At 38.6% G+C, this 26,661-nt stretch overlaps 1 protein-coding gene across 4 annotated transcripts; it reads right to left on the bottom strand.

Moving 5' to 3' along the window:
- THUMPD3 (THUMP domain containing 3) lies at positions 1-25,879 on the bottom strand. 4 transcript variants are annotated; one of them, XM_032648485.1, is made up of 11 exons: positions 25,796-25,879; positions 24,201-24,489; positions 23,045-23,122; positions 16,306-16,782; positions 12,569-12,699; positions 10,348-10,417; positions 6,694-6,809; positions 2,084-2,194; positions 1,119-1,242; positions 910-942; positions 1-821 (listed from the first exon to the last, which is right to left on the bottom strand). In XM_032648485.1, exons 2-11 carry the CDS (start codon positions 24,453-24,455, stop codon positions 771-773), a joined length of 1,446 nt encoding a protein of 481 aa, XP_032504376.1. In that variant the 5' UTR covers positions 24,456-24,489; positions 25,796-25,879; the 3' UTR covers positions 1-770. The 4 variants fall into 4 exon arrangements, with proteins under 4 accessions (XP_032504376.1, XP_032504373.1, XP_032504374.1 ...); XM_032648482.1 differs by having other exon boundaries at positions 1-942; XM_032648483.1 differs by having other exon boundaries at positions 1-942; positions 25,679-25,869.
- Between the last annotated feature and the right edge of the window lie 782 nt (positions 25,880-26,661).

The raw sequence follows: 26,661 nt of genomic DNA on the forward strand, positions 1-26,661 counted from the left end.
TAACTTACACGAAGTTTTTAATTCAAAGATACATCAGTTTGTTCTGTAGTCCTTTAGAGAAGCCAACAAAAATACTTTGACAGGTTTATGCTTGACTTTGAAAGGCATCACCACCTTTGTGTACTGAAAGAAAAATTTATTTAAATATGGCTTGTTGGTCCCATACTTCATCTACCAGTGTAATCCCTGCTGTTTACAAATAGAAATGTCTATTTAGTTCTATTAATCTGAATAACATGCATATTGTAATTTTTAAAGCAGATAGTAAACTTTTCTGTAGGTCTTGTGAGATTTCATCTTGTCATGGGGCAAACACCATTTTACAAAGTGTAATAATGCTTCATTTTTTAAAGTTGAGGTGAAGAACCTAAGCAACTAAATAACAAAGCTGCAGAGGCAATGAAATGTAACCTCATGATCTGATTATGCTCTCTGCCTTTCCCTTAGGCCAGGGTAGCTTTCCACCTGCTACAGTGGAAAACAGGAACTGCTATAAAGCCTGAAAATAAAATGTTCTAAACCCAAATCCCAGAGTATTTTAGTAGGCTTAGCATCTTTAAAGCATTTTAAGAAAACTACTAATTGTCCAACTACAACAGCTCCAAAGAAAAGCTCTGCTTTCTCTTAAGACTTGTTCCGTTCTATTCACACCTTTTGCTATCTAGGGTGAAGAGATTTACACCAAACTTCACTTTTATTAATACTATTTTTCTCTCAAAGCAAGTTCGTCATGCTGACATGTCCACTGTCAGGAAGCACTGGCAGCGCTACTAATCATCTTCAGTCTTTGTATCACCAAGGAGATCTTTCTCCATCTTGTTCTGAAGGATGAACAAAAGTTTGAGGTGTACGTTTCAGAAGATAAACTGCAGCATGAAGACCCCCTATGTTGACCCAGACGGTATGTACCTTCCGCCACAGGTGTCCCATTCCAGATAATGCCTGTGTACACACAAAAAGTAGAAAAGTAATTAGCTGATAACTGCTTCTCTACCAACCAGGGGTCTTAGTAAGAAACACTGGGAGAAAACAAATCTTATTGAAATATCCCCAAGTGTACTTAAAAAGGTCCTAAAGTTGTCATGGGCTGGCTGAGTTTTCAAGCTAACGTACAGCACCTTGATAAAGCATTTCTTGTCCTGGGTCAGTAGTACAGCTTGGCCTGTCCCTGGCCTACAGACACGGCTCATCTCCCGTAGGCAAGCTGGATAAAGGTTCCAGTTTCTCTTCTTGGAGCCCATCCTATAAAAGAAGGTCTAATGAGTCACTCACTTTTGCAAAAAATAAGTATCTAGGACTATATGAAATGAGAAGTTACTAAAAACTCATTTTTATTGCAATAAGAAAGTCCTGAGGTATGAAAAATAGTTGTCTTCTAGAGCCAGAGCTTTGTCATTACATGTCAATGAAATGGTTAGATTTAGTTAAGTTGTTTAGAATTCTGAATGGGATGAACTGGTTACGGAAAAGATCTGACAACTATAATAGTTATGTTAATAGTTATGTAAGTTGTCCCCTTAATGAGTATAAGCAATCATTATGTAAATGAAACCAGTGATTAAAAAATATCCTGGGCTTCCCTGGTGGCGCAGTGGTTGAGAGTCCGCCTGCCGATGCAGGGGACACGGGTTCGTGCCCCGGTCTGGGAGGATCCCGCATGCCGCGGAGCGGCTGGGCCCGTGGGCCATGGCTGCTGGGCCTGCGCGTCCGGAGCCTGTGCTCCGCAACGGGAGAGGCCACCACAGTGAGAGGCCCGCATACCTCAAAAAAAAAAAAAAAAAAATATCCTGATAACCAAGTTTTCCTCAACCTTTCTCTGAAGTATTAATGTAATTCAACAACGGGCTACAAAGTGGATAAACCTGTGATGGTCAGGATCAAAGTGTAGTACATTCCTGAGTTCTCATAAGAAACAAAATGGGTCGATCTATCATATTGTTACATTCTTAAGTGAAAAACTGTTAAGTCTGCTAAAAGAAACGGAAGATTTCTGACAGAATAAGCTCAAGGAAAATACAACAGATTTAGAAGTGGGTACTAATATAACAAATGAAAGTAAAATTCATTTTTTTACAAGTCCCACCTTTTTCCAAATGGCATGTCTGTTACAATAATGTCCACAGAGCCAGTTCTTAGTGGCAAGTTGCAGATATCCCACTGGATAGTATCTATGGGCAAGCCCCAGGACAGTTTGCTGTGGCGACAAAAGAAAAGGTGCTTCAACATATCCTGAAGAATGAAATTTTAGAAGACTTTTCTTCTAAAGAGACTGCTATAAAATACAAAAACTAAAATAATAATATCAGTGACAACATCAACAACTTAGTAAAAATTTTTGAAGTAGCAGGTAGGCAGAAAGCATAGGTCATAAGCTAAAACTTTTATAATGACAGTCCGTAAAAAACAAGTAAATTAAAAAATTAGTTAAGATTGGTTTTCAAAAGCTGTCTATATCTGTTTCATCTACAATTTAAGAAGACAGATTAAGGGGAAAAGACCGTTAACACAAAGAACTGTAGTACACAACTTGAAAACAGTGTTGAGGCAGTTAATTACCTAACTGATGATGTAAAAACATTGTTGATGAAACACTGGAAAAAACCAGAACACTAAAGAGAAAAAATGCTGATGAGGTGACACACCTGAAGGATAAAGTTTGGTAAGTCTACACAGAAATAACAGGAGACCTAAAGAAACAGATATGTAAAATTAGGAAATATAGAGGTACTGGTCTTAAGATTAAAAAACATGTATCATACTATAAAAAAACAAGAGAACAAAAAAGTTAACATCAAAAAAATAATGACAGAAGGCAGGATGAATATAATAATATAGATGATTTAAATCCTCCCCATTAAGGCAAACCTACTAGTTTAAGAAACAAAATTATAACAGGCAATAATAATGCACAGGCTAAAAATTAAAAGCAAATCAAGATTATGAGCAGAAATTAAATGTAATATTGATATTTAATAAACAATTTAAGAAAAAATAAAATGCAATAGAGGTAATCACTACATAATAGGAAAAAATACAGATATTAAAAATATGTATTACACTCACAAGCACCAATAGCTACAATAAAACAAAACAAAAAAGGCAAAAAATATTAAAAGTCAATGTAAGATTGGGACTTCCCTGGTGGTCCGGTGGTAAAGAATCTGCCTTCCAATGCAGGGGATGTGTGGCTTTGATCCCTGGTCGGGGAACTAAGATCCCACATGCTGCGAGGCAACCAAGCCCACATTGCCACAACTACTGAGCTCCTGCGCCTCAACGAGAGAGCCCACGTGCCACAAACTCACAGCTAGAGAGAGAAAAATCTACACACCACAATTAGAGAGAGGCCCGCTTGCCACAATGAAATATCCCGCATGCCTCAATGAAGACCCCGTGTACTGCAACTAAGACCCGATGCAGCCAAATAAATTTAAAAAATAAATATTTTTTAAAAATCAAGTTAAGATAGAAATAGTACAGGTTGAACAGACAAAAAGTGAAGATGCAGAGGATATGAAAAATATGATAAAATATTCAGAAACTAGAAAAATTATTTGCTTAAAAATATCAGGTTTCAAAGAAACCCTAGTCATGTACTATGCCTCAGGAAAAATCTCAAATATAAAACAAAATATACCATAAAAATTCATTAATCACAATAAAACATAATATAAAAATAAACTAAAAGCTTTTAACTACTTATGTATAAAAAATGATCTAAACCATTGGTCCTCAAAGTTGGGCCACAGACCAGCAGCATCAACATCACTGGGAAGCTTGCCAGGAAATGCAGACCCTCAGGTCCCATCCTAAACCTACTGAATCAGAATCTGTGTGTAGTTAACAGGTTACCCAGGTGATTCATTTGAACATTAAAGTTTGAAAAGCACTGTCCTAAACAATTAGAAAAGAGAGAATCAAGTATATAACCAACCATTTAGAAAGTGACCAAAACAGATTTATCAAAATCTATAGGATATGGTCAACAGGAGTACTTAGCATAAAAGTCAGCTCTAGTAAAAACTTTTATTAAAAAGAAGACATTGGGCTTCCCTGGTGGCACAGTGGTTGAGAGTCCGCCTGCCGATGCAGGGGACATGGGTTCATGCCCCGGTCCGGGAGGATCCCACATGCCGCGGAGCGGCTGCGCCCGTGAGCCATGGCCGCTGAGCCTGCGCGTCTGGAGCCTGTGCTCCACAACGGGAAAGGCCACAACTGTGAGAGGCCCGCGTACCGCAAAAAAACCAAAAAAAAACAAAAAAAAGAAGACATTTACAGCATATAACTTAAGATTTTAGATAACAAATGAAAAGACCTCAATAGGAAATAGGAATAAAAAACAAAAAGCATCAAGCATAAAACCATAGAACAAATAGTATATGAAAGAACAAAACAAAGCACTGGCAATCTAATCAAAGGGGGGAAAAAAAAACTAGCAAAGAAAAGAGGATAAGCAATATACAGACATAAAATAATATTAAGGCATACCATGTATAAATAATAAATATGAAAATTTGCATAAAATGAACAAATATTCTTAAGAACAACTGATTTCTACTTACAAATATAAACCTCACATTAAGGGTCATGGAGGCAGCTGTGAGGTCAATCATGGGATATAACGACTTCCTGTGCTCCTGGATATGAAGCACCTGTAAGACCTAACAAATCTGCTTACCGCTACATATTTCTGCCACTTTGTAAGAAAATGAAGGACTCCAAGCAGAGGAGACCAGAGAAACAATTTTGTGATGAGGCATCTCATAGGAAACTGCAGACCAAGTGCTATTTCAACCAATTCTTCCCAAAGGCAGCTGAGACTTTGAAAGAATGGTGAAAGGCTGGCACAGATGGTGTGTCGTCAAATCCAATTTGTAGCAGTGGGCTAGGGCTTAAGGTACTATAGCAACATACATCTCAGGATGGGAAATTTCCCAGAGGCTAACAGACTTTCAATGCACATATATCAAAGGGATATGGTTGAAGGACCTTGGAATATTTTGCTTGGAGGAGAGAGGATGTGGAGAGCTGCGATAGAGGAAGAGGAGGGTTGGTAGCCCTTCAAATATCTGATGTTAATCATCACTGTGACACAGAGATAAGATTTTCCCTTATGGACTCAAGTAGAAGAAAAAACCCAGATCTGTACAAGGTACAGGGAGAGATTCAAGTTCCCTAAAAGATATGACTAGCACTCAAAGCTGTGCTAAGCTGGAATCAACAGCCTTCAGAGTCATAAGAGGTGTTTATACAGGCTGGAAGATCACTGGTCAGGATCTCCTACAGGACATTTAGGGACTGTAGGGACAGCTTTCAGGTCTTTTCCAACTTTGAGATTTAAGTGCCAAATAACAGAGGAAAGGCTAAATAAACTGTAATATTTCTGTACAATGGAATATTATGCAGTCATTAAAAACACTGAATAAGAACATAAGCGTTTGAAAATTTTTTAATGTATTCAACTGTTTAATTGCATTAGAAAATATTAATATTTTAATATGTACTTGTTTTACAAGAACCTAGAAATTTTGAATTGAGAAAATGATTACAAAGCGTGTCTATGTGTCAGTCTGAGTTATGAATGAATTAGGTCCTGGGGCCCATGTGGTCTAGTAAGACTACAATCATCAAAAATGGTCCTGAAACATACTAACAAGAGGACATGAAAGCTAATACGTGTGGGATATGCAAATATTTGAACATTAGATTATCTTCCCCCCCGGTATTTCTCTAATCCTTATAGCATGTAGCATAAGATTGAGTTCCTTGTTGGTGTTCAATTAAGTTTCAGATATGAGAGTGCACCGCCGCCACTTCGGTCCTCTTCCCCGACAGCTAGGAGGACAGCTAGGGCCCCTTCTCTCACCCCCTTCACCGGGTGCCTTCTCCAAACTACATCACTTATTCAATACTAAAACATTTCCAGAGAAAAGACCACTAGTCAGTTAGGAGGAGTCTTGTGCCTCTGTTAAATCCCCAGCTGGATGCCTGCATGCACTAATGGAAAACTTATGAAATTAAAATGAATCTATGCAGTTCTTCCACTACATGGGAAAAAAGATATTTGAATAAGGAAAGAAAAAGGAAGACAGAAATAAAAATAGTTGCATTAGGGTGGGGGAAATTATAGTTAAATTAAAAATATTTTAAAAATACAAATTAGTTTCAATCAACTTTTAAAATTTAAATGGAGTTTCAATATATTCATTTGGCTATAATACTGTCACAATGCACTGGGTGTGTTAGTTCATAAAGCCAATAAGAAAAGTGATTATTGGACTTCCCTGGTGGTGCAGTGGTTAAGAATTCGCCTGCCAATGCAGGGGACACAAGTTTGATCCTGGTCCAGGAAGATCCCACATGCTGCGGAGCAACTAAACCTGTGCACCACAACTACTGAGCCTGTGCTCTAGAGCCTGCAAGTCACAACTACTGAGCCTGTGTGCCACAGCTACTGAAGCCCAGGAGCCTAGAGCCCGTGCTCTGCAACAAGAGAAGCCACTGCAATGAGAAGCCCGTGCACCGCAATGAAGAATAGCCCCTGTCTGCCGCAACTAGAGAAAGCCTGTGTGCAGCAACGAAGACCCCACGCAGCCAAAAAGAAATAAATAATTAATTTTAAAAAAAGAAAGAAAGAAAACTGATTATCTAAGTCTAAGAGATGCTACAAAATCTTTTAAATTAAAATTTTACCCTTCTTTCACTTGGCTCTTGGTCAATAAAGATGAGATGTTATTTGCTGCTCTATTCACAGCCAATGGATTATTATCACCAGCAATGTGATAACAGTTAGACCATTCTGTAGCCCCCTGAAAGACAAGAGTATATATGAAAACAGAAGTAGCCAACTGCAAAAAAAAAAAAACAAAACCAAAAAATGATTAAAGGTAAAATCATTTCAATCACTTGTCAATACACAAGACAATCCAATCCAATCCAATAATCCAATGCTTTTCTAAAGTAGCAAAATACTGCATGCTGTCAACTTTGCTATTCCCCTTGCTTGAAATGCCCTTCTGTTCTGTTTGCTGAACTCTTACTCATCTCTCAAGGCCCAGCTCAAATGTCATGCCCTCTGTGACATCAAGCACAACTCTCCAAGCTGTCTCTCATTTGCCCCTCCAAAAGCACTCTGTACATGTATCTGCCCCTGCACTTGCTCTCTTTTTAATTATTTCTATACCTGTCTGTGGCTCAAAACGTCTGGGAACTCCTTAAGGATAGGTCTGGTGTGTCACTCAGTCCCTCACCCAGCAGTGTCTGCCACACAGTAGGTATTACAGACTTTAAATACAAACATAGTTTAACCAAATCAAACTGACTAACCTATATCCTTTTGTGATTATGTAATTTTTATATAATCCGATAACCTGGAATATTTGAGAATTTAAATAAAGTGTAATCTCTATTATATAGGCTTTTGAATGATAACCACCATATTCTTGAAAGGATTTTGTCACTTTTTTTTTTTTTTTGCGGTAAGTGGGCCTCTCACTGTTGTGGCCTCTCCCATTGCGGACCACAGGCTCTAGACGCACAGGCTCAGCGGCCATGGCTCACGGGCCTAGCCGCTCCATGGCATGTGGGATCTTCCCGGACCGGGGCACGAACCCGTGTCCCCTGCATCGGCAGGCGGACTCTCAACCACTGCGCCACCAGGGAAGCCCAGATTTTGTCACTTTTTAAAAAAAAAAAATAAATTTCTTTATTTATATTTGGCTGTGTTGGGTCTTCGTTGCTGCACACGGGCTTTCTCTAGTTGCTGCGAGTGCAGGCTCCTCATTGCGGTGGCTTCTCTTGTTGTGGAGCATGGGCTCTAGGTGTGTGGGCTTCAGTAGTTGTGGCGCTCAGCCTCAGTAGTTGTGGCTTGTGGGCTCTAGAGTGTAGGCTCAGTAGCTGTGGTGCACAGGTTTAGTTGCTCCGTGGCATGTGGGATCTTCCCGGACCAGGGCTCAAACGCATGTCCCCTGCATTGGCAGACGGATTCTTAACTACTGCGCCACCAGGGAAAGCCAGGATTTTGTAATTTTAAATCAAAAACATGTCAGCAGAACAGAAATACCGAGCTTTCCATATTATTTGTGCAATGGGGTGACATACTACCCTAGGCCTGAACAATGTTCTATGCAGATTAACAGAAGGTTTCTGACGTGAAAGCAGAGACAGTTCTGCCCTTGGTTTAGGGATGAGTAACAAACACCTCTTCCATGGTAAACAGTAATACCCCCATATCTATGGACACAGGGCTTCTTAGCTTTTTCTTTTGCCCAGACCCTTGAGGGTAATGGAGAAGGGTGATGTAGGGAGGATGATGTAGAGTTTGATGAAAGCCTCTCTGGTGATTCTGATTGCCGAGTATTCATTTTTTCTTCTAAACCTATTTAGATTTTTGGGTTTTATAGTACTTCCAAGTTTTAAAGGCAGTATTATAAATCAAATACTTTATACTTTGGTGAACAAACTGTTTATATACCCTTTCAATTCCTTTCATAATTTCATTCATTTTGATCATATACCAACTTAGGTTTTTCCATATTGACATCCTCATGCCTACCCCTACATGGAAATGCCTCAAACATTTTCTTTTTATTTATTTTTTATTTTTTGGTGGGGCTGGGAGCTCTTCCGGTCTCTCTCTAGCTCTGTTGTATATTTCTTGACATGTAGTAACCTTCACTGCTATTCCAGACCATAGACACATCATGGTTTAATGCTAGAGAAGCACACTCTGCTTTGTTCCCAGAATTCTTTGTGACAACAACTGAGTTTTCTCTGTGTGGCTCTTTAGCCAGAGTAAATTTCTCTAGCTGACACTAGCAGAAAACAGCAGTCATCTAGACTACTATGATTTCCTTCTGGGATTCAAATTCCCAGGTAGCCGATGTCATTTTCTAATTGCAGTCTGGATTATTTTTCCCTTTGTGGGTTGTTTTGGACTTGCTCATCTGTCCAGTTTCTGCTCAGTCACAGAATCTGTAGTATCTCCCTGCAGTTTATTCCCATTGGCTTTACATATACTATACATAAAGCAATTTTTTACAAATTTAATTTAATTTAAATTTAATTTTTTTTTTTTTTTTTTTTGCGGTACGCGGGCCTCTCACTGCCGTGACCTCTCCCGTAGCGGAGCACAGGTTCCGGATGCGCAGGCCCCGCGGCCATGGCTCACGGGCCTAGCCACTCCACGGCATGTGGGATCCTCCCGGACCGGGGCACGCACCCGTGTCCCCTGCATTGGCAGGCGGACTCTCAACCACTGCGCCACCAGGGAAGCCCTAAATTTAAATTTAATTTAAATTTTTTACAAATTTAAGCCATTTTACTGGCGCCCTCTTCCAAATTATTTATTATAAAAGTTTAGGTAATATTGATTCAATAATACGGATTCAAGGAGACTCTCCTGTTAAATGTTCTCCAATTAGAAAATGCCTTTCTATTTCTTGCTTTGCTTTAGGCAGTTTTTGAGTCCTCTCAATGTCATGGTATTTTCTGTAAACTTTGTAACCTTGCTAGACTTCCTAACAAACCTAACTAATGGTCACAGGCTTCCCCATCTTACAAGAACCTAGGAGGATGAAGAAGCATAGTCTCACTTTATAGAGATGAAATGCCCTCCTCCAGTTCAAGCTTGTACCTTCAATTATCTTTTCTGTTCAAGTCTACCAGTTTGTCTGTTACAGAAATGGGACTCACCAGTTTGTAATTCTCAGCCTCCTCTGTAATCCAGTGACTAAAGATGACTTATAACCTAAATCTAGTCCTTGGCTATTTGTAATAAGTGGCTACATCCTTATCACAAAAGTTCCACCTTTACTAGTGTAATTCACTCAAAACTCTTGGGTCCATGGACCTAACCTTGGTGATTTCATTATGTCTAATTTACCCATGAGTTCTAGAACATTCTGGATGTATCACTTCCTTATCTAAAAGCTAAAGAAGGGTTCCCCTGGTGGTGCAGTAGTTAAGAATATGCCTGCCAATGCAGGGGACCCAGGTTCGAGCCCTGGCCTGGGAAGATCCCACATGCCACGGAGCACCTAAGGCTGTGCACCACAACTACTGAGTCTGTGCTCTAGAGCCCGCAAACCACAAATACTGAGCCTGTGCTCTAGAGCCCGCAAACCACAACTACTGAGCCCACGTGCCACAACTACTGAAGCCCACACCTAGAGCCCATGCTCCGCAACAAGGGAAGCCACCACGATAAGAAGCCCGCACACCGCAACAAAGAATAGCCCCCACTGGCCGCAACTAGAGAAAACCCATGCACCGCAACAAAGACCCAATGCAGACAAAAATAAAATTTAAAAAATAGTAAATAAATAAAAGCTAAAGAAAAGTTATTACCTCAATTGATATTGCCCCTGTTCCACACATCGGATCAACTATTATATCAGTAGGCTGAGGAGCACAGAGCCTAGAGAAGAAAACAGCCTATGTGAACAGACAAGACTTCCACGACTATTCCTAAAGCTGTAAGATCAAAGGCCTGTTATGCTAGCATGAAGAAACAATTGATATTTATTTTTAAAATCAATTGGTAATTACATGTTGACTCTATATCCTAGCACTTACAAAAACATTACATATAACTAAAAGTCCCCTTTGATTACCATCCAAAATCCCATTTCACTTACAAATGGAAATAGCTTCTAGATCTGTTAATATATGTGTGTATATGCTTTTAGAAAACACATGTTATTTTGTATATAGACCTGTGTTGTTACATTTAAAACAACTCAAATGTGTGAAGTAGAACATGTATCAATATAAGTTTACTGGAAATTATTCATTCAGTATTCCTTTCCTAATTAATTCAATTTGAAAGATAATAACATTGCTATAAAATAACTGCTTTACTTTGAGCACTTAGTATTTGCCAGGCATGGATTTAAGCTCTTTGCATGCATTATCTCTTTTAGTCCTTTTAACCATCTTGTGAGATAGGTTACTATTATTATTCTCATTTACAGATAAGCTGATGCCAACCTGTCCATGGACACAAAGCTAGTAGGTGACAGAGTCAGGATTAGAGGAATTACTGTTAGTGGCTTAAATGTTACCTCTTCTATGAAGCATCCCCTCCTCAGACAGGTGACAAGGTTTATCTTTCCTCCTTTTGTCCTGCTATTCTTTCCACATTATATTATGGTTCTCCCTTACAAAACTGAGATTCCTGGGGACTAACTCTGGATTCTTATTGTAATACCTGTCCAGCTCTACTTCTCCATTCCTGCCCCTCAACACACGGCAACAGAATCCTTGGCAACCCTCTTGGTAGTAAGCAACCCCGTACTCCTAGCCACTGCTGCTGCGTCTGGGTGAACACATGACTGAAACTATGTCAACCAGATTCTCTCTTCTAAGACGTGGGAACAAAGAGCTGGAAGACCTAGGCAGTATGGGGCTGGCTGGTTATTTAAAATTGGAAATACATAAATTTAGATGACGGGCAGCCATTTGCACAGATGAGCAAAACAAGAACCCGTAGGCTGCCAGGGTAGATAAAAGTGACTGTCTAGGTTTCTGGTGGTTTTCTAAGACCTGGTTCCTACCCTTCTTAAGATACGGCTTTTAGTTTTTCTGTGGATTTCCCAAGACTTCTCAGTATCTTGCCAGTAATTCCCCCTCCCACACAATCATCACTTTTTTTTAATCTTAAACTAGCTTAATTAGGTTTCTAACAGTTGCACCCAAAATTACTCTCCATATCCCTGGCTCCCACCATAATGCCTGGCAGTAGATAATAAATGTTTGTTAAATGAATGAAGACTAGGAGCTCTTGCTTAATCAAACGGGTGCAGTTTTCTATTGTTGTCATTGAATTGACAGGTTCCAATTGTATTGAACTAGGACTCCATGGATGAGCAGGGTAAAAGAGGAAGCAAAGATTGGAGGAGTAGGAAATACAATTAACGTCCAGGCTATGCCAGGCACCGTATGTAACAGGTATATTTCATCTGTTTTTGCAATTTACTCCTCACTAATAATCCTTTAAGTCTAATATCAAACCCATTTTGCAGTCTGGCAAACAGAAACCTAGAGAAAACAACTCGTCCTAGTGGTGGGAAGAAACACCCAATCAAAGGGAAAAGGGCAAAGGAGAAAGAAAGTTATATCTTGCTCTTGGAAAAGTGGAAAATTTTCCATGTGAGTATAAAATTTTAAAATATAAGTAAAAGCTCTCTGTGTTCACTTATACATTATACACATTAAAAAAATCTCTGCTTTCATCTGCTTCACTGCATAGAAATGAAACAAAGCAAAATTTGTTCTATTTCCCAACACGCAGTATATCCTTTCTAAACAGAAACGTGATAACCATGTTCAAGAGGCAGATGAAAACTACTGTTCTCATTTTAAAATCAAGAAAATTGAGATAGTAATTAAGTGATATTTTCAGGATCTCAAGGAATCAACACTGGATACAAAGAAAGAGAGCTTTAGCTTTTTATCCTGTTCCTTAACTACTAGATTCTAACACAGTACCTCACAAAAAATTACATTTTGAAGGGAAAATTCAAACCAAGTTGTCACGTTCATCTACATGGCAAACCCATTCTCTTACCTGAGCATCCCATAGGCAAGAGTAGATCTAAGAGTTGTGGGTCCAAAATGTGTGATATTTCTTCGGTGGAGACTCTCTTCTGTCAATGCAATGCCCACAACAATTTCATTATCATGGATATTCAAAAGAACCTATAAAATAAGAATAAAATAGTTTTAGGGTTATTCGAACTGTACTTATCACTAAGATTTTAAAATTTGAGGCTTTATTAATTTTTGTTACTTTATTACTGAGGTATACTTTGCATACAGTAAAACGCACAAATCTTAAGTGTGCAGCGCAGTAATTTTTACATATAAATGCTGTGTAACCATCATATAAACATATCTATAGTTTTTCTTGCCCTCTGTCAATACCCACCACAAATTATCATTAATCTGACCACTACCATGATAAACTATTTTGTCTTTTTTTGAGCTTCATATAAATGAAATCATTTAAGAATATTGTATTTAAAAATTTTTAAATCTATTTTATTCTCCTTTTAATTCACCGTATTCACAAGTTAGCTATAACCAGATTCCCCCGAATTTTTATGAGAAACACATTTTGAAGGTTTCCAGGTTTTTAATATGCATTTTTGAAATTTTTAACTTTTTTGGAAAAAATTCCAAACATCCAGAAATGCTTACCAGAACACTGGCACAACGAACTCTTAAGTATGCTCTTCATTTAGATTAACCAACTGTTAACGATGGGCCACATTTGCTTTAAAACCTATTATTTTTTTAGTACTTTTTAAAACTTGACTCAAGTAATGTCTGTGAAAGAGTGTTTCTTTTTGGTCTTAAGTTATAGTTTTTCTAACACACAGTTAAATATATACTATTCAAACAAAAATAAAAGTTGAAATAAAATATGTTCTGCAATCTTCCACCTAAAATTTCCTCACCATGATCTTAACAGCAGCAGCTAACACTTACCTAGCTATATGCAAACTACTGTTCTACACACTTTATATTTGTTACCTCATTTCATAGCCACATCCTCTGAGCTAGGTATTATTATCCTCCTTTTATAGATAAGGAAATTAAGGTACAAAGAGGTCAGGTTACTTGCCCAAAGTTATGCAGCTCGTAAACTGGGATTTAAATCCATGTAGCATGGCTCCAGAATCTGTACTCTGAGCTCCCATGCTAACTTCTGGACATCACTGTTCTAGTTAGCCTATTCATTCTCATAACAGCTGTTACAAGAAAAAAAAGAATGGGGACTTGTTCTTCTGATTTGATGTGCAAAAAAAAAGTTACAGAGAGAACAGGCAACTTGCCCCAGATTCAAGTGTCCCAAAAGCAACAGTAAATGACTCCTTGGTGAAAACGTCAGCTGCTAGGGGCCTTTTAAGCTGTCAGAGATGGAAAGACTTGTTAGTATGGCTCACATGTGAATCACCCTTATAGTAGAAGATTGAGACCAAGGAGGGTAAGCGTGCTAAAAAGAGGTATCTGGATTTGGGAATCTAGCAGAATTTAAGAAAAAGGACAGCTGGCTCTAACATGAGTATTAGCAATGATGTCCTGATTTTATAAGGTCGAGGTTTGTTTTAAAAATGTATTCCACTTCAGAAGCAAAGTCTGAAACCAAGACACACAAAACAAAATAGTTGTTTTAATTCTTTTGAATTTTATAATCTGAAAGTCCACATAATGTAAAAAGCACTAGATTAGAAATTAGAAAATTCAAGTCTTAATAGCTCTCATCTATTAAGCATGTAGTATAGACCAGGTATCACACCAGATACTTAAAATGTATAATCTCATTTAACCTTCAGGACACACAGGTATAAACTATTATTGGCTCCATTTGAAAGAGAGGCTCAGAGAGAATAACTTGTCCAAAGTTACACAGTTAGGGAGTCAAAAGTTGGATCTAGCTCTGTCTCAATAGCCCATGCTCTTGTTAATGATACCCTACAGTTTTCTTCCTTTGTGACATCTTTGGTTCTGGTATCAGGGTGATGGTGGCCTCACAGAATGAGTTTGGGAGTGTTCCTCCCTCTGCTATATTTTGGAAGAGTTTGAGAAGGATAGGTGTTAGCTCTTCTCTAAACGTTTGATAGAAGTAGCCTGTGAAGCCATCTGGTCCTGGGCTTTTGTTTGTTGGAAGATTTTTAATCACAGTTTCAATTTCAGTGCTTGTGATTGGTCTGTTCATATTTTCTATTTCTTCCCGGTTCAGTCTCAGAAGGTTGTGCATTTCTAAGAATTTGTCCATTTCTTCCACATTGTCCATTTTATTGGCATATAGTTGCTTGTAGTAATCTCTCATGATGCTTTGTATCTCTGCAGTGTCAGTTGTTACTTCTCCTTTTTCATTTCTAATTCTATTGATTTCAGTCTTATTTTTTTCTTGATGAGTCTGGCTAATGGTTTCTCAATTTTGTTCATCTTCTCAAAGAACCAGCTTTTAGTTTTATTGATCTTTGCTATAGTTTCCTTCATTTCTTTTTCATTTATTTCTGATCTGATCTTTATGATTTATTTCCTTCTGCTAACTTTGGGGGTTTTTTTGTACTTCTTTCTCTAATTGCTTTAGATGTAAGGTTAGGTTGTTTATTTGAGATGTTTCTTGTTTCTTAAGGTAGGATTGTATTGCTATAAACTTCCCTCTTAGAACTGCTTTTGCTGCATCCCATAGGTTTTGAGTCGTCGTGTAGACATTACTCCAAAGATAAACAGATTGCCAACAAACACATGAAAGAATGCTCAACATCATTAATCATTAGAGAAATGCAAATCAAAAACTACAATGAGATATCATCTCACACCGGTCAGAATGGCCATCATCAAAAAAATCTATAAACAATAAATGCTGGAGAGGGTGTGGAGAAAAGGGAACCCTCTTGCACTGTTGGTGGGAATGTAAATTGATACAGCCACTATGGAGAACAGTATGGAGGTTGCTTAAAAAACTACAAATAGAACTACCATACGACCCAGCAATCCCACTACTGGGCATATACCCTGAGAAAACCATAATTCAAAAAGAGTCATGTACCACAATGTTCACTGCAGCTCTATTTACAATAGCCAGGACATGGAAGCAACCTAAGTGTCCACCGACAGATGAATGGATAAAGATGATGTGGCACATATATACAATGGAATATTACTCAGCCATAAAAAAGAAACGAAATTGAGTTATTTGTAGTGAGGTGGATGGACCTAGAGTCTATCATACAGAGTGAAGTAAGTCAGAAAGAGAAAAACAAATACTGTATGCTAACACATATATATGGAATCTAAGAAAAAAAAATGGTCATGAAGAACCTAGGGGCAAGACGGGAATAAAGATGTAGACCTACTAGAGAATGGACTTGAGGATATGGGGAGGGGGAAGGGTAAGCTGGGACAAAGTGAGAGAGTGGCATGGACATACATATAGTACCAAATGTAAAATAGATAGCTAGTGGGAAACCGCCACATAGCACAGGGAGATCAGCTCGGTGCTTTGTGACCACCTAGAGGGGTGGGGTAGGAAGGGTGGGAGGGAGGGAGATGCAAGAGGGAGGAGATATGGGGATATATGTATATGTATAACTGATTCATTTTGTTATAAAGTAGAAACTAACACACCATTGTAAAGCAATTATACTCCAATAAAGATGTTAAAAAAAAAACGATACCCTATTAGCTTTGTGGCCTCAGTTTGATTGTCCATAAGATTGGGTTAGTCTTGAAAATTCTACACATTTATGAGAGCCTTCTTGAATCATCACAGTAAGAGCCTGCACTTACCTCCACATCAAAGTTGGTCATGTCAGCCTTCCACTTAAAATAATCTTGAACAGCACCCCCAAAATCTCTTGCCGCCTCATTTGAGGAAAAGCAATGTTTCTCTCCTGCCCTGTTGCATGTGACTCTAAACTTCAGCACTTCAGGATCAGTTTCTTCTTTTGAGCTTTCCTCAGTCTCATCTTTGCAAGATGTCAAATCATCACCTACTAATGTTGATATCTCTTCTTTGATGGCTGCATTTTCATAATAGTCTAAGATCTGTGAATCTAAGACATTGTTAGTGAACTCTTTTTTGACATCTCTCTCATCTGTTTTGTCTCCTTGTCCACTTTCAATCTTCTGTTTACTTGAATTCTGATTGATCTTTTTGTGCTTTGTTTTTTTTTTCTTGAAACATGTGTTAATTTTCCATATTTTTAAAGGGTCTGACCATGGAAGCTTCCCAGCCAAGTCCTCAAAATCCTTTAGAACTTCTTCCTATAAAAGAGAGAATGAAATCCATTCATTTCATTCATTTCTCACCACTTTAATTGAACAAATAAACCCCTACTTTGCCTACAGACTACGTTAATTGTTATGTTGGGGGTGGCAGGAGTACAGGACAAAAGAGTAAATAATATAATGTCTGCAATTGAGGAAATTAAAGTCTCACTGAAAATTAAGATTTACACAAATTAAGGCTACTACAGAATAATACAAGACAGAATGGTAGATCAGAGGCTGGGATTCAAGATTAAAATGTAAGCAAATAAGGAACTATTAACAGTGGTTACCTCCAGCGAGGGGAAATGAGGAGATGAAAGACAGGGGAGGGAGGGCAGCTTACCTCTCACTGACTTCCTTTTGAATTTTGTGCTGTGTATACATATTAACTATTTTTGAAAAGAAAAAACCCAAACCTTAAGCAGTTAAAAACGTATCTATCCAATTTCTAAATAGTATCTATAGTCATCTTTTAGAAAAGTAAATCTGATCATGCTTAAAGCCCCTCAACAGCCTCCCATTACACCCCCCAAAATTTAACTTCCTTAAAAAGCCCAAATAACCCGACTCTTGCCTGTGTCTCTTACATCACTTCAGGATCATTCTCTCCCTAGCTTCGTACCTCTGCTTGGAAGGTATATGCTTCATATGGCCTCTCTGCATTGCTGGTTCTCTTCTCATTATTTAACAGCAATTTAAAAGGCACATCCTTTGAGAGACCTGCTCTACTTAAAGTAATCCTCTCAAGTCATTCTTTTCTCATTTTATTTTCTTTAGAGAACTTAACATTATCTAAAGTTATTAGGTTTAGGCTCCTCCCAGAAGGTAAGCACAGGGTGGAAAGACCTTGGCTGTCTTGACCATTGCTATAAACCACACATCTAGAGCAGTGTCTGGTGTAAAAAAGGTGCTCAGTAAACAGCTAATGGATATGTGGTAAAATGTTAAAATGGGTGGTACAGAGCCGTGCTGTCCAATTCAGCAGCCACTAGTCACATACAGCTACTGAAATATTTTAAATGATTTAAAATTAAAAATTCAGTTTCTCAGTCATATTAGCTACTCTTCACATGGCTATCATGCTGGACAGCATAAACATACAACATTTCCATCAGAAGTTCTGGTGCAGAGCACTGGCACAGACAGTATATGTTACTGAAGATCAAAGTAGAAAGAAATCAGTGCTGACTGATGGAGCTGAGACTTGAATTGGAAGTGAGTGAAGGCTGTAATACTACTTGAAACCTGATGAAATAATGGTAATTTCAGGTTGGGCAAATTCAATTTTATTTACAAATAATTTCCATATAAAGGGCATCTATAGGACTTGTAGGTTTAACATGGTGGGATAACACTGGTACAGCCCCTTTCTTTCTTCAGAAACCACTCTAAAAGAAAAGAACAACAGAAATACCAACTCTATCCTAATAGAATCTACATGATATCTGTAACCTAGAAACAGAACATAAGAATTATAACATAAGAATTCCCAGGCTCAGTGAAGGTAAAGCAGAGGTGCAGAAAGACAACAGAGGGAGAATGACTACAGATCTCAAAGGGGAGAGCAGTCTGCAGAGCAGTAGGAAATAAACTCTTCTCTGGAACAGCAGGGAAGAAGTACATGCACTGAGAGGGAGCGTCCCTGGATCTCGTTTGTACCCAGAAGCAGCAGAGGAGAGAAATGGAGGCTGAACAAGGAATCTCACAGACATGCTCTATTTGCTGGAAACAGAGTAGAGATGGGGAGATATACTCTACATTGTGAATAACCCTAAAGCTGGTGAATGCTTCCAGCTAGGGAGAAGTAATGGTTAAAAGAACTCATTAAGTGGTATGGAAATTACACCTCAACAAAGCTATTTAAAAAAAAAGGAAGAGAACTCATTCACCACAACCTTTTGTCAAAAGGAACTTCACAGTGAACCAGAGGGATTTCTTGCTAGCTTGGAACAGTTCCTGAACCTCCTATAAAGAGGAGGCCCAAGAGGGACTACCTCATTCAAAGATGAGCAATTATCAAAAGTTATCAGCACCAGACTTATATGAACGGAAAAAAGGAGAAAAGGGACAGAAAAACAGCGGACAAAAACCAGTGACCAGAAAGACACTGCCACAGAGCAGCTGAAAACCATGATCAAATATGTTGACATGACATCAAAAAATGTAATAAGGAGATACTTTTGCAAAATAAGAGCTCAATTGCAAAATAAGAGCTCAAAGCACAGATATAAAAGCAGGAAAAAGATGAGGGGAGCTGCCAGAAGGAGATGAAACAGGATCTTGTAGAGTTCAAAGAAAAGTGGAATAAAAAAACAAACCACTGCAAAATTGAAGACCATATTGAAAGCACCACATATAAAAGCCACCGCTGAAAACACAGTAAGGGATGTGAAGAAAAGTAAAGCGAATACAATAAAAATTAGCAAAAATTTAAAAATGGATTAGAGAGAACATGATAAAACATCAAAGACAGTCAAAGAGATCCTGCTGTATGTATAACTGGTTTATCCCTGATGGAGGGATTTAAAATAAAGAAAACATACTAAAAAAATAATTCAAGAAAACTTTCAAGAAACATAAATGGAAGTGAATTTCTCTACAGACTGACATGTCTTAACTGGAATTAGCAACAAGGAGATGTACCCTGGTGAACTTCAAAATTGAAAAAAAAAATCATCTGGGCATCAAGCAAAAATAACAAGAAAGCAACAAATAAGGAGGAAAAATAACAGGATGACTTCAGAATTCTCCATGGCAACATTTCATGCTAGAAGAGAACAAACATTGTCTATGATATTCTTAAGGAAGGAAAGCGTGACTCCAAATTTTAAACCCAAATTATTAATCAAATAGAAAGGTGAAAGACAAACATTTGTGAACTCATGCCAGTCAAGAGATAAAAACTGTAACAAAAGGACAGGTAGTGTGCCTATAATCAATTTAACTATAGGACTAAAATGAAAACAAATACAGGGATTATGACTGCAAAACAGAATGTAAATGTTACAAAGTGGCCTGTCCTTAGAGGGGAAAGGGAACAGAAGATGGGAAGTAATTTAAGCACACTGATATCCTCTTCTCTCATTCCCCAAGGTCAAAGGTTAGAAATTAACGCTTAGCAGAGAAAGTGCAAAACACAGGCAGTTTGGTGCTTCCAGAATATAATCTCAGTGACTTTTCATGCAGCATTAAAGCTTTTCGGGTTTCATCCAATCTTTTAAATAAATAAATAAATAAATAAAGATGATTTTTTAAAAAGTATATTTAAAGGATTTAAAGGCATGTGGTTCAACATTAAGAAAAATTATAAAACTGGAAGGTGAAAGGGAAGGAAGAGAGATGTGGGAAATATGCCAATTTCATCACTGCTCTTAGTAGGGATTCAAAAATACTGTGTAAACAGTAGAATAAGTTGTATTTATAAAGGTAACAGCTAGAGAGCAAATACAAGCCTTCCAAATATTTTAAAACACATGCACGGGGAAAAAGCAAAGAAAACACATAACATAAATTTTTAAAAAGAAAGAAAAAGAAAGCAGAAGGCGTGTAGCATAAATGTGAGAGAACCAAGACCAAACATTTCTGTCATGTCAATAAACATCAATGGGATAAACTTATTAAACAGAAAAATGACCCTCAGACTGAATATGTACAAGGGTGTATATAGGATGTTCATTGCACTACTGTAATAGCAAGACTGTGAAAAATCTTAATGTCCTAAAATGGGACCGATTAAATTGTGATACAGTCAAATCCAACAATGATATTGCCATGATCTCCAAGATAAATGAGAAAAAGCACAGCACAGGACAGTATGTATGTCATACTTCCATTTGTGTAAATATGTAAATAAAATACACATATTCATAAAATATCTCTAGAAGGATATCTCAGAAATTGGTAATAGTTGTTGCCTCCAAGGAGGGGAACACGTGGTATGAAAACAGGGGAATACTTTTCACTGTATATCTCTTCAGTCTTTACAGTTTTGCTCTAAGAACATGTATAAACTCGCTTAAAAAAATTTTAATCACAGATGTTAGCCTTTTTTTAATCAGTTAATAAAAAGGCTAATAAAATTCATGGTATCATCTGAATATTTAAAAATAAGAGAACCCATTAGAATGCTTAAACTAACAGGCTTTTATAAGCCATGAGAAAGTATAATGCAACAAAGAAAAACTGATGGTCAACAGAATGAAAACTAGAAGCGAATGTTTAAAAACAAGGTTTTATTGGGGGCATGTTCCAAATTAAGTCCACAAAGTGGAGGGCTTAACAATTTCTCATGGTTATACACAAGAGAAGTTGCCCTTGCAGAGATCTGAAAATCTACCTTAGGGCTTCCCTGGTGGCGCAGCGGTTAAGAATCCACCTGCCAATTCAGGGGACACAGGTTCATGCCCTGGTCTGGGCAGATCCGACATGCCGTGGAGCAACTAAGCCCATGTGCCACAACTTCTGAGCCCGAGTGCCACAACTACTGAAGCCCATGCGCCTAGAGCCCGTGCTCCGCAACAAGAAAAGCCACCGCAATGAGAAGCCCGCGCACCGCAACGAAGAGTAGCCCCCGCTCGCCGCAACTAGAGAAAGCCCGTGTGCAACAACAAAGACCCAATGCGGCCAAAAGTAAAATAAATAAATTTTAAAAAATAAATAAAAGGTGAAATTATTTTTTAAAAAAAGAAAAAAAAAAAAGAAAGAAAATCTGCCTTAATCCCTGCTGCTCTTCTTCTGGGACTTCCACCAGTAATATCTTTTGCAGTTACTTACAAGGCAACTCTGAATACCTGGCTCATATAGAACCATTCTATAATAACAAATTCACCTCCAAAAACACTCAAAATAATACAAATTCTAAGATGACAAAAACACAGTAATTGAAGAAAATATTAATAACACCCTAGTAGGTTAGAGGCAAGAATTTAAGATGGACACTTATAGTTTTAAAAAATATGTTAACATTTATTCATGTATAGAATTGACTATCACAATTTTGAAATACTTAAGAGCAAAAACTGTCAGCACCCTGCCTGTTATTCACTAGTTTTATAGATATGATATGGTTGGCAATGCCTATCAGAAGGCTGAAGGGTTATAAAACTAGTGTTAGAAGTTACATTTTTAGTTAATAAAATTATCATCTATTTTGAGTCTCAATTCTTTTAGGTCTGTTTTTTTCTAGGTTGGGGGTTCATATCAGTTTGGTTTTTGAAATCAACCTGTTGTCAATAAATAAAAATTAGAGAATTAGGCAGCATATCACAACTTTAAAAAAGATTATTTCTAATATAGGCAATAAAACTGAAAGAAAAAAGTTTTCAAGCATTTGACTCTGGAAACCAGACCAAAAAGCAATCTGGAAAAATACCAAAGACTCACTGTGATCTATTTTCAGCGTTCAGCTTAGGCAGCGTCTCAATATTTAGGAATCAGACGCTAAATACAAGTTGGGGATAAAGCTGTTATCCTAACAACTGAAGGAGTATTTAGATATTACTTTGGCTTTATTTCAAAAAACAAGCTAGAGAAGAAAGCAGGGCAAAAGGAGCACGGTGAGAGAAAGTGTTATTTGTAGATGACACAAACTGTCACCTACTCTGGTTCACAGCCTAGAAGCAATTCTATTTTGAAACCATATACATCAGCAAAGCTCATCTAAGGTGTCCATCTTTTGTAAGAAAGTCAAACAATTTGTTCTATTTCTTATAAGTTTTTCAATATTGATATTTATTTCTTGATATTTATTTCTGTTATTCTTTCATCTTTTCAGAAAATGGAATACAATTAACATATAATATTATTTTAGTCTCAGGTGTACACATAATGATTCAGTATTTGTTTACATTGCAAAATGATCACCACAAGCCTAGTTAACATCTGTCACCATACCGTTAAAATGTTTTTCTTGTGACGAGAACTTTTAAGACCTACTATCTTAGCAATTTGCAAATGTGCAATACAGTATTAATTACAGTCACCATACTGTACATTATAGCCCCAGGACTTACTTGTAACTGGAAATCTGTACCTGTTGACTCCCTTCATCCATTCCCCACCCCCTGCAATAATGATTTTTAAAAGCAACTTTTGCGATAGACTATCAATAAATCTCTGGATTTTACTGTAAAAGTCTCCCAGTATTCTATATTATAAAAGCAGCAGTAATGCTAAACGATACACAGAATGTGAAAAGTGGAAATAACCTCTTTGGGAAGACGGCTGAAGATCAGCTACTGTGTTTGGGATAGCTCACCTTTGTTTCTTTGAACTGGTAATCCTTAAACTCCTGAACAACCACAAATAAGTTATCAACTGATCTCAGACAGTGAACCTGGGGAGGGAAAAAAATGTTGGAAACAAATTTCTGCAAAAGCTTTTGAAGCGCATAAACTATCAGCATTTAAATATAAAAATCAGGTACAAAGATTTTAAAGCAGCTAATACCTATAATTTGTATTTTAAATTTTTCCCAGCTTCTGTTCCTCTACAGAAAAGGAAAAAAGACAGATGGCAGGATAGAAGCTTGAAGTGTTATGTGGGCAACATGGGTTTGGGGGGGGAGGGAGAGATGAAGACAGTGAAGTGGGGCTTTATACTGCCCTCATGGCTCTCTGGGGTACTGTATAGGGTTTGAGCTCCAGCTCTGCGATTATTAGCTAAGCAACCCTGTGCAAATTACTTACTCCTAAGCTCAATTTTAGGAATAAAAATAATTAATCCTTAATTAATGAGGATAATGGTAGGGCCTATCTTTACAAAGCTGCTGAGTTATTATCTAAAACACTGGATGAAAAATACTTGCTTACCAATTCATCCCACAGATATGTAGTGGGTGTCTACTATATGCCAGATACTAAAAGCTTGGGAAATATTGACCAAAAAAAAGAAAAAAAAAAAACAAACAGGCAACAATCCCTGCCCTCATGTTGCTTATGTAGTAATGAGATACAGCTTAGCTTTTACTTTAGTGGGATGGCAGTTTGCTGACCTTCACTTCTCACCTTCAGTGATTCCTAATTACTTTTGAGCAAGAATAAATTTGACACAGATAAAAAGAAAAATTTCTCCCTTTACGCTTCACCACTTAAGTCTAAACTTCAGCTAGATGCTGAAGTAAATAAATTCTAAGAGGCGTAGCAGATACTAAGAATTTCTTCATAAGTCTCACAGGATCCTTTCTGGTGAATTCATCCTCAGGAAATACTAGGATCACTTCTAAAAAATATAGCAAACCTAGTAGTTACACTTACAAATCAGTACCCATTGGAAAATGCAGTAATACTTTAAAATTACCTGATTTGCGGCAGAGCAAAGAAAAGCAATAAGGATTCCAGAGAGGTCTGTAAACTAGAAAGTAACCATAAAATGATATATTTAGAAAACTATTTTAAACATTGCTTCATTCAAACCTGAGCCAGACTTTCCACTGAAATGTCAAAATATATCTTGCCCCGGTCTTTGCTGATTTTGCACGGTGACCCCAATTTCTCTCTCACTTCATCTGCAGCTGTTTGCTCAAAACCAGTAGGCACAGTGGCTCCAATAGTGACTTGGAGATGTTCAGACTCACTTCTGAGGCCACTTTCTGTCACTTGTATAGACCTCTGGTTCTCATGAAGGTTCACATCCAGGAGCTGGTTAGTGGCTTCTTGAACATCAGACATATTGGCAGTGCTTCCAAGGTCCTGAATATAGTCCCTTTAAAAGTAGTACAGAAAAGAAAAAGAAATAATGCCTAAACATTATCACCTCTTATTTCAACTATAACTAAAAACATCTGCTTTGGAGGTCTGGCAGAACAACGCAACACAACTGAATCAGTATTCACCAAAGATAAAAGGACTGAATAACATGGGTACAAAGTGGAGGATATAAAATATTATTAAACAAGCAATACAGATAGTGTGGAAGAAAAGGAGACAGACAAGAGTATTTCCACAGCATGCAATGTTTGGTTTGGGATCACCTATCTTGATGATAGCCATCGCATAACTACAACAGTTAATCCCAAAACAGAAGGTGCTAGAACACATTCAAAAATATTTCTACATCTAGTCCTTTTTCAGCTAGCAGTTAAGAACATGGGGCTTTGGAATTTCAGACCTGGGTCTGAATTCTTGCCCTCACCGTTCAGAGGCTGAATGACCTAAAACAAGTTTATTCTCCATTGCCTCAACTTCCTCATCTGCCAAATGGGAACTGAATAATGCCTCTCTCTTAGAGTTGTTGTAAGACTTCAGTGGGAATAGCATACTGCCAGGCCCATGATTAAAACTTGCTAATTAAGGATATCTATCTTCCTCCTTGAAATGGATAGTGATTCATGCATTTAAAAATGATTAACTGAGCACGTACTATCTAGTGACTACAAATATTTGAATGCCTAGGACAGGACAGGCTCTGGGATGCTTGGATGGGCATCAAGAGAGACCTGTGAACTATTTAAACCAGTAAGCCAAATTTCCTTTATCTGAGCTTTTGGTAGGGTGGGGGGCGGGGTGGAGTAGGAGGGACTAAAGAGCTGGGTGGGAGGTGGAGATCAATAGTTCTTGGCAGATTTTCAAAGTTTTGTGAGCCAAAACAACTTAAGTAGGCCCAGAGTACCTACACAGTTCTTGTTCTGTACCCGGGACAGGCGACAGTGTCTAACACAAATAAAAGTCAGTTCCTGCCATTAAGGAGCTCACAATCACTGTGATACGACCTCTATCTGCTAAATAAGGCAGCTGAAGCCCACGAAAGGACGTATCCTACCACGGTCAGAGAGCCAACCAATGGCGCAGGCTAGAATGAAACCCACGTCTCCCGACTCCCACCCCCAGGGCCCTAATCACAGGATCCCGGGGAGCAGGTGAAGCCCAGGGAAAGGTAGCGAGAAGGGCTCCACCGTGGATCGGGCTGAAGTGCAGCCAGTCTCCGGCCCGGGTCGCAAGACGAAGGCCGCCCTTCCCTGCCGAGGGTCAGCAGCGCCCCAACTGGCCACTCCCACCCGCCGCCCGGTTACCGGTCGCCAACGAACACTCTTCCGGCTCCCGGTGCCGCCGAGGCCAGCGCGCCCAGGTCACCGCGCCGGAAGTCGCCTCGGTGCCCCGGAAACGGAAGTCTGGTGGCGCGGTCACAGCGGCTCCGCGCTAGGGGCGGGCGCTGGTGCGAGGTCGCTGAGGAAAAGGCGTGTGTGTAAAGGTCTGTGCGCGGTGGCGTGCAGTACGTGGTGGTTGGTTTCTGCGGTTGCGGACAGGCGCCTCAGCAAGCTGAGCCGGGGAGGCCGCGGGCTTCGTCGCCAGGCGTCATTGTAGCTAACTTTAGAGGGCGCTTAGCGGCGCTGGCACTGAGTAAGCGCTTCACACGCGTCATTTAATTTGTTCCAATAATTCTCAGGTGGCAGGGGCCACCCCTCTTAAAGCCGGGGAAACTGAGTCTCACAGAGGTTAAGTATCTTGCCCAAAACGTCCGCCACAGCACTTTAGAGGCAGAACTGGGATTTGAACCTGGGTGCTGTGCCTCCAGAATGCTTGCTCTTAGCGTCTGAGCCAGTATTGCTCAAACTAGTCCCTGAGTTGTACATTGCCTTCATTATTTTTGCCCAATTGTACTGTTGTTTACTTAACACTTTTCTTTAAATTTATAGTTTCAACAAGTTATTTTAGAAGGAGATTTTACAATTCAGCAACAAAACGATAATTCAGTTAAAAATGGGCAAAGGCCATTTGGAATATTTGGAATATTTCTCCAGAGAAGACACGCATATGGTCAACAGTCACATGGAAGGATGATCAAGGTTACTAGTCATTAGGGAAATGCAAATTAAAACCGCAGTGAAATACCTATTTGAGTGGCTAAAAGTTTTAAAAAGTGGACAGTGCCAAGTTT

This window comes from Phocoena sinus, chromosome 11 (assembly GCF_008692025.1).
Source record: "Phocoena sinus isolate mPhoSin1 chromosome 11, mPhoSin1.pri, whole genome shotgun sequence".
Classification (NCBI taxonomy): Eukaryota; Metazoa; Chordata; class Mammalia; order Artiodactyla; family Phocoenidae; genus Phocoena; species Phocoena sinus.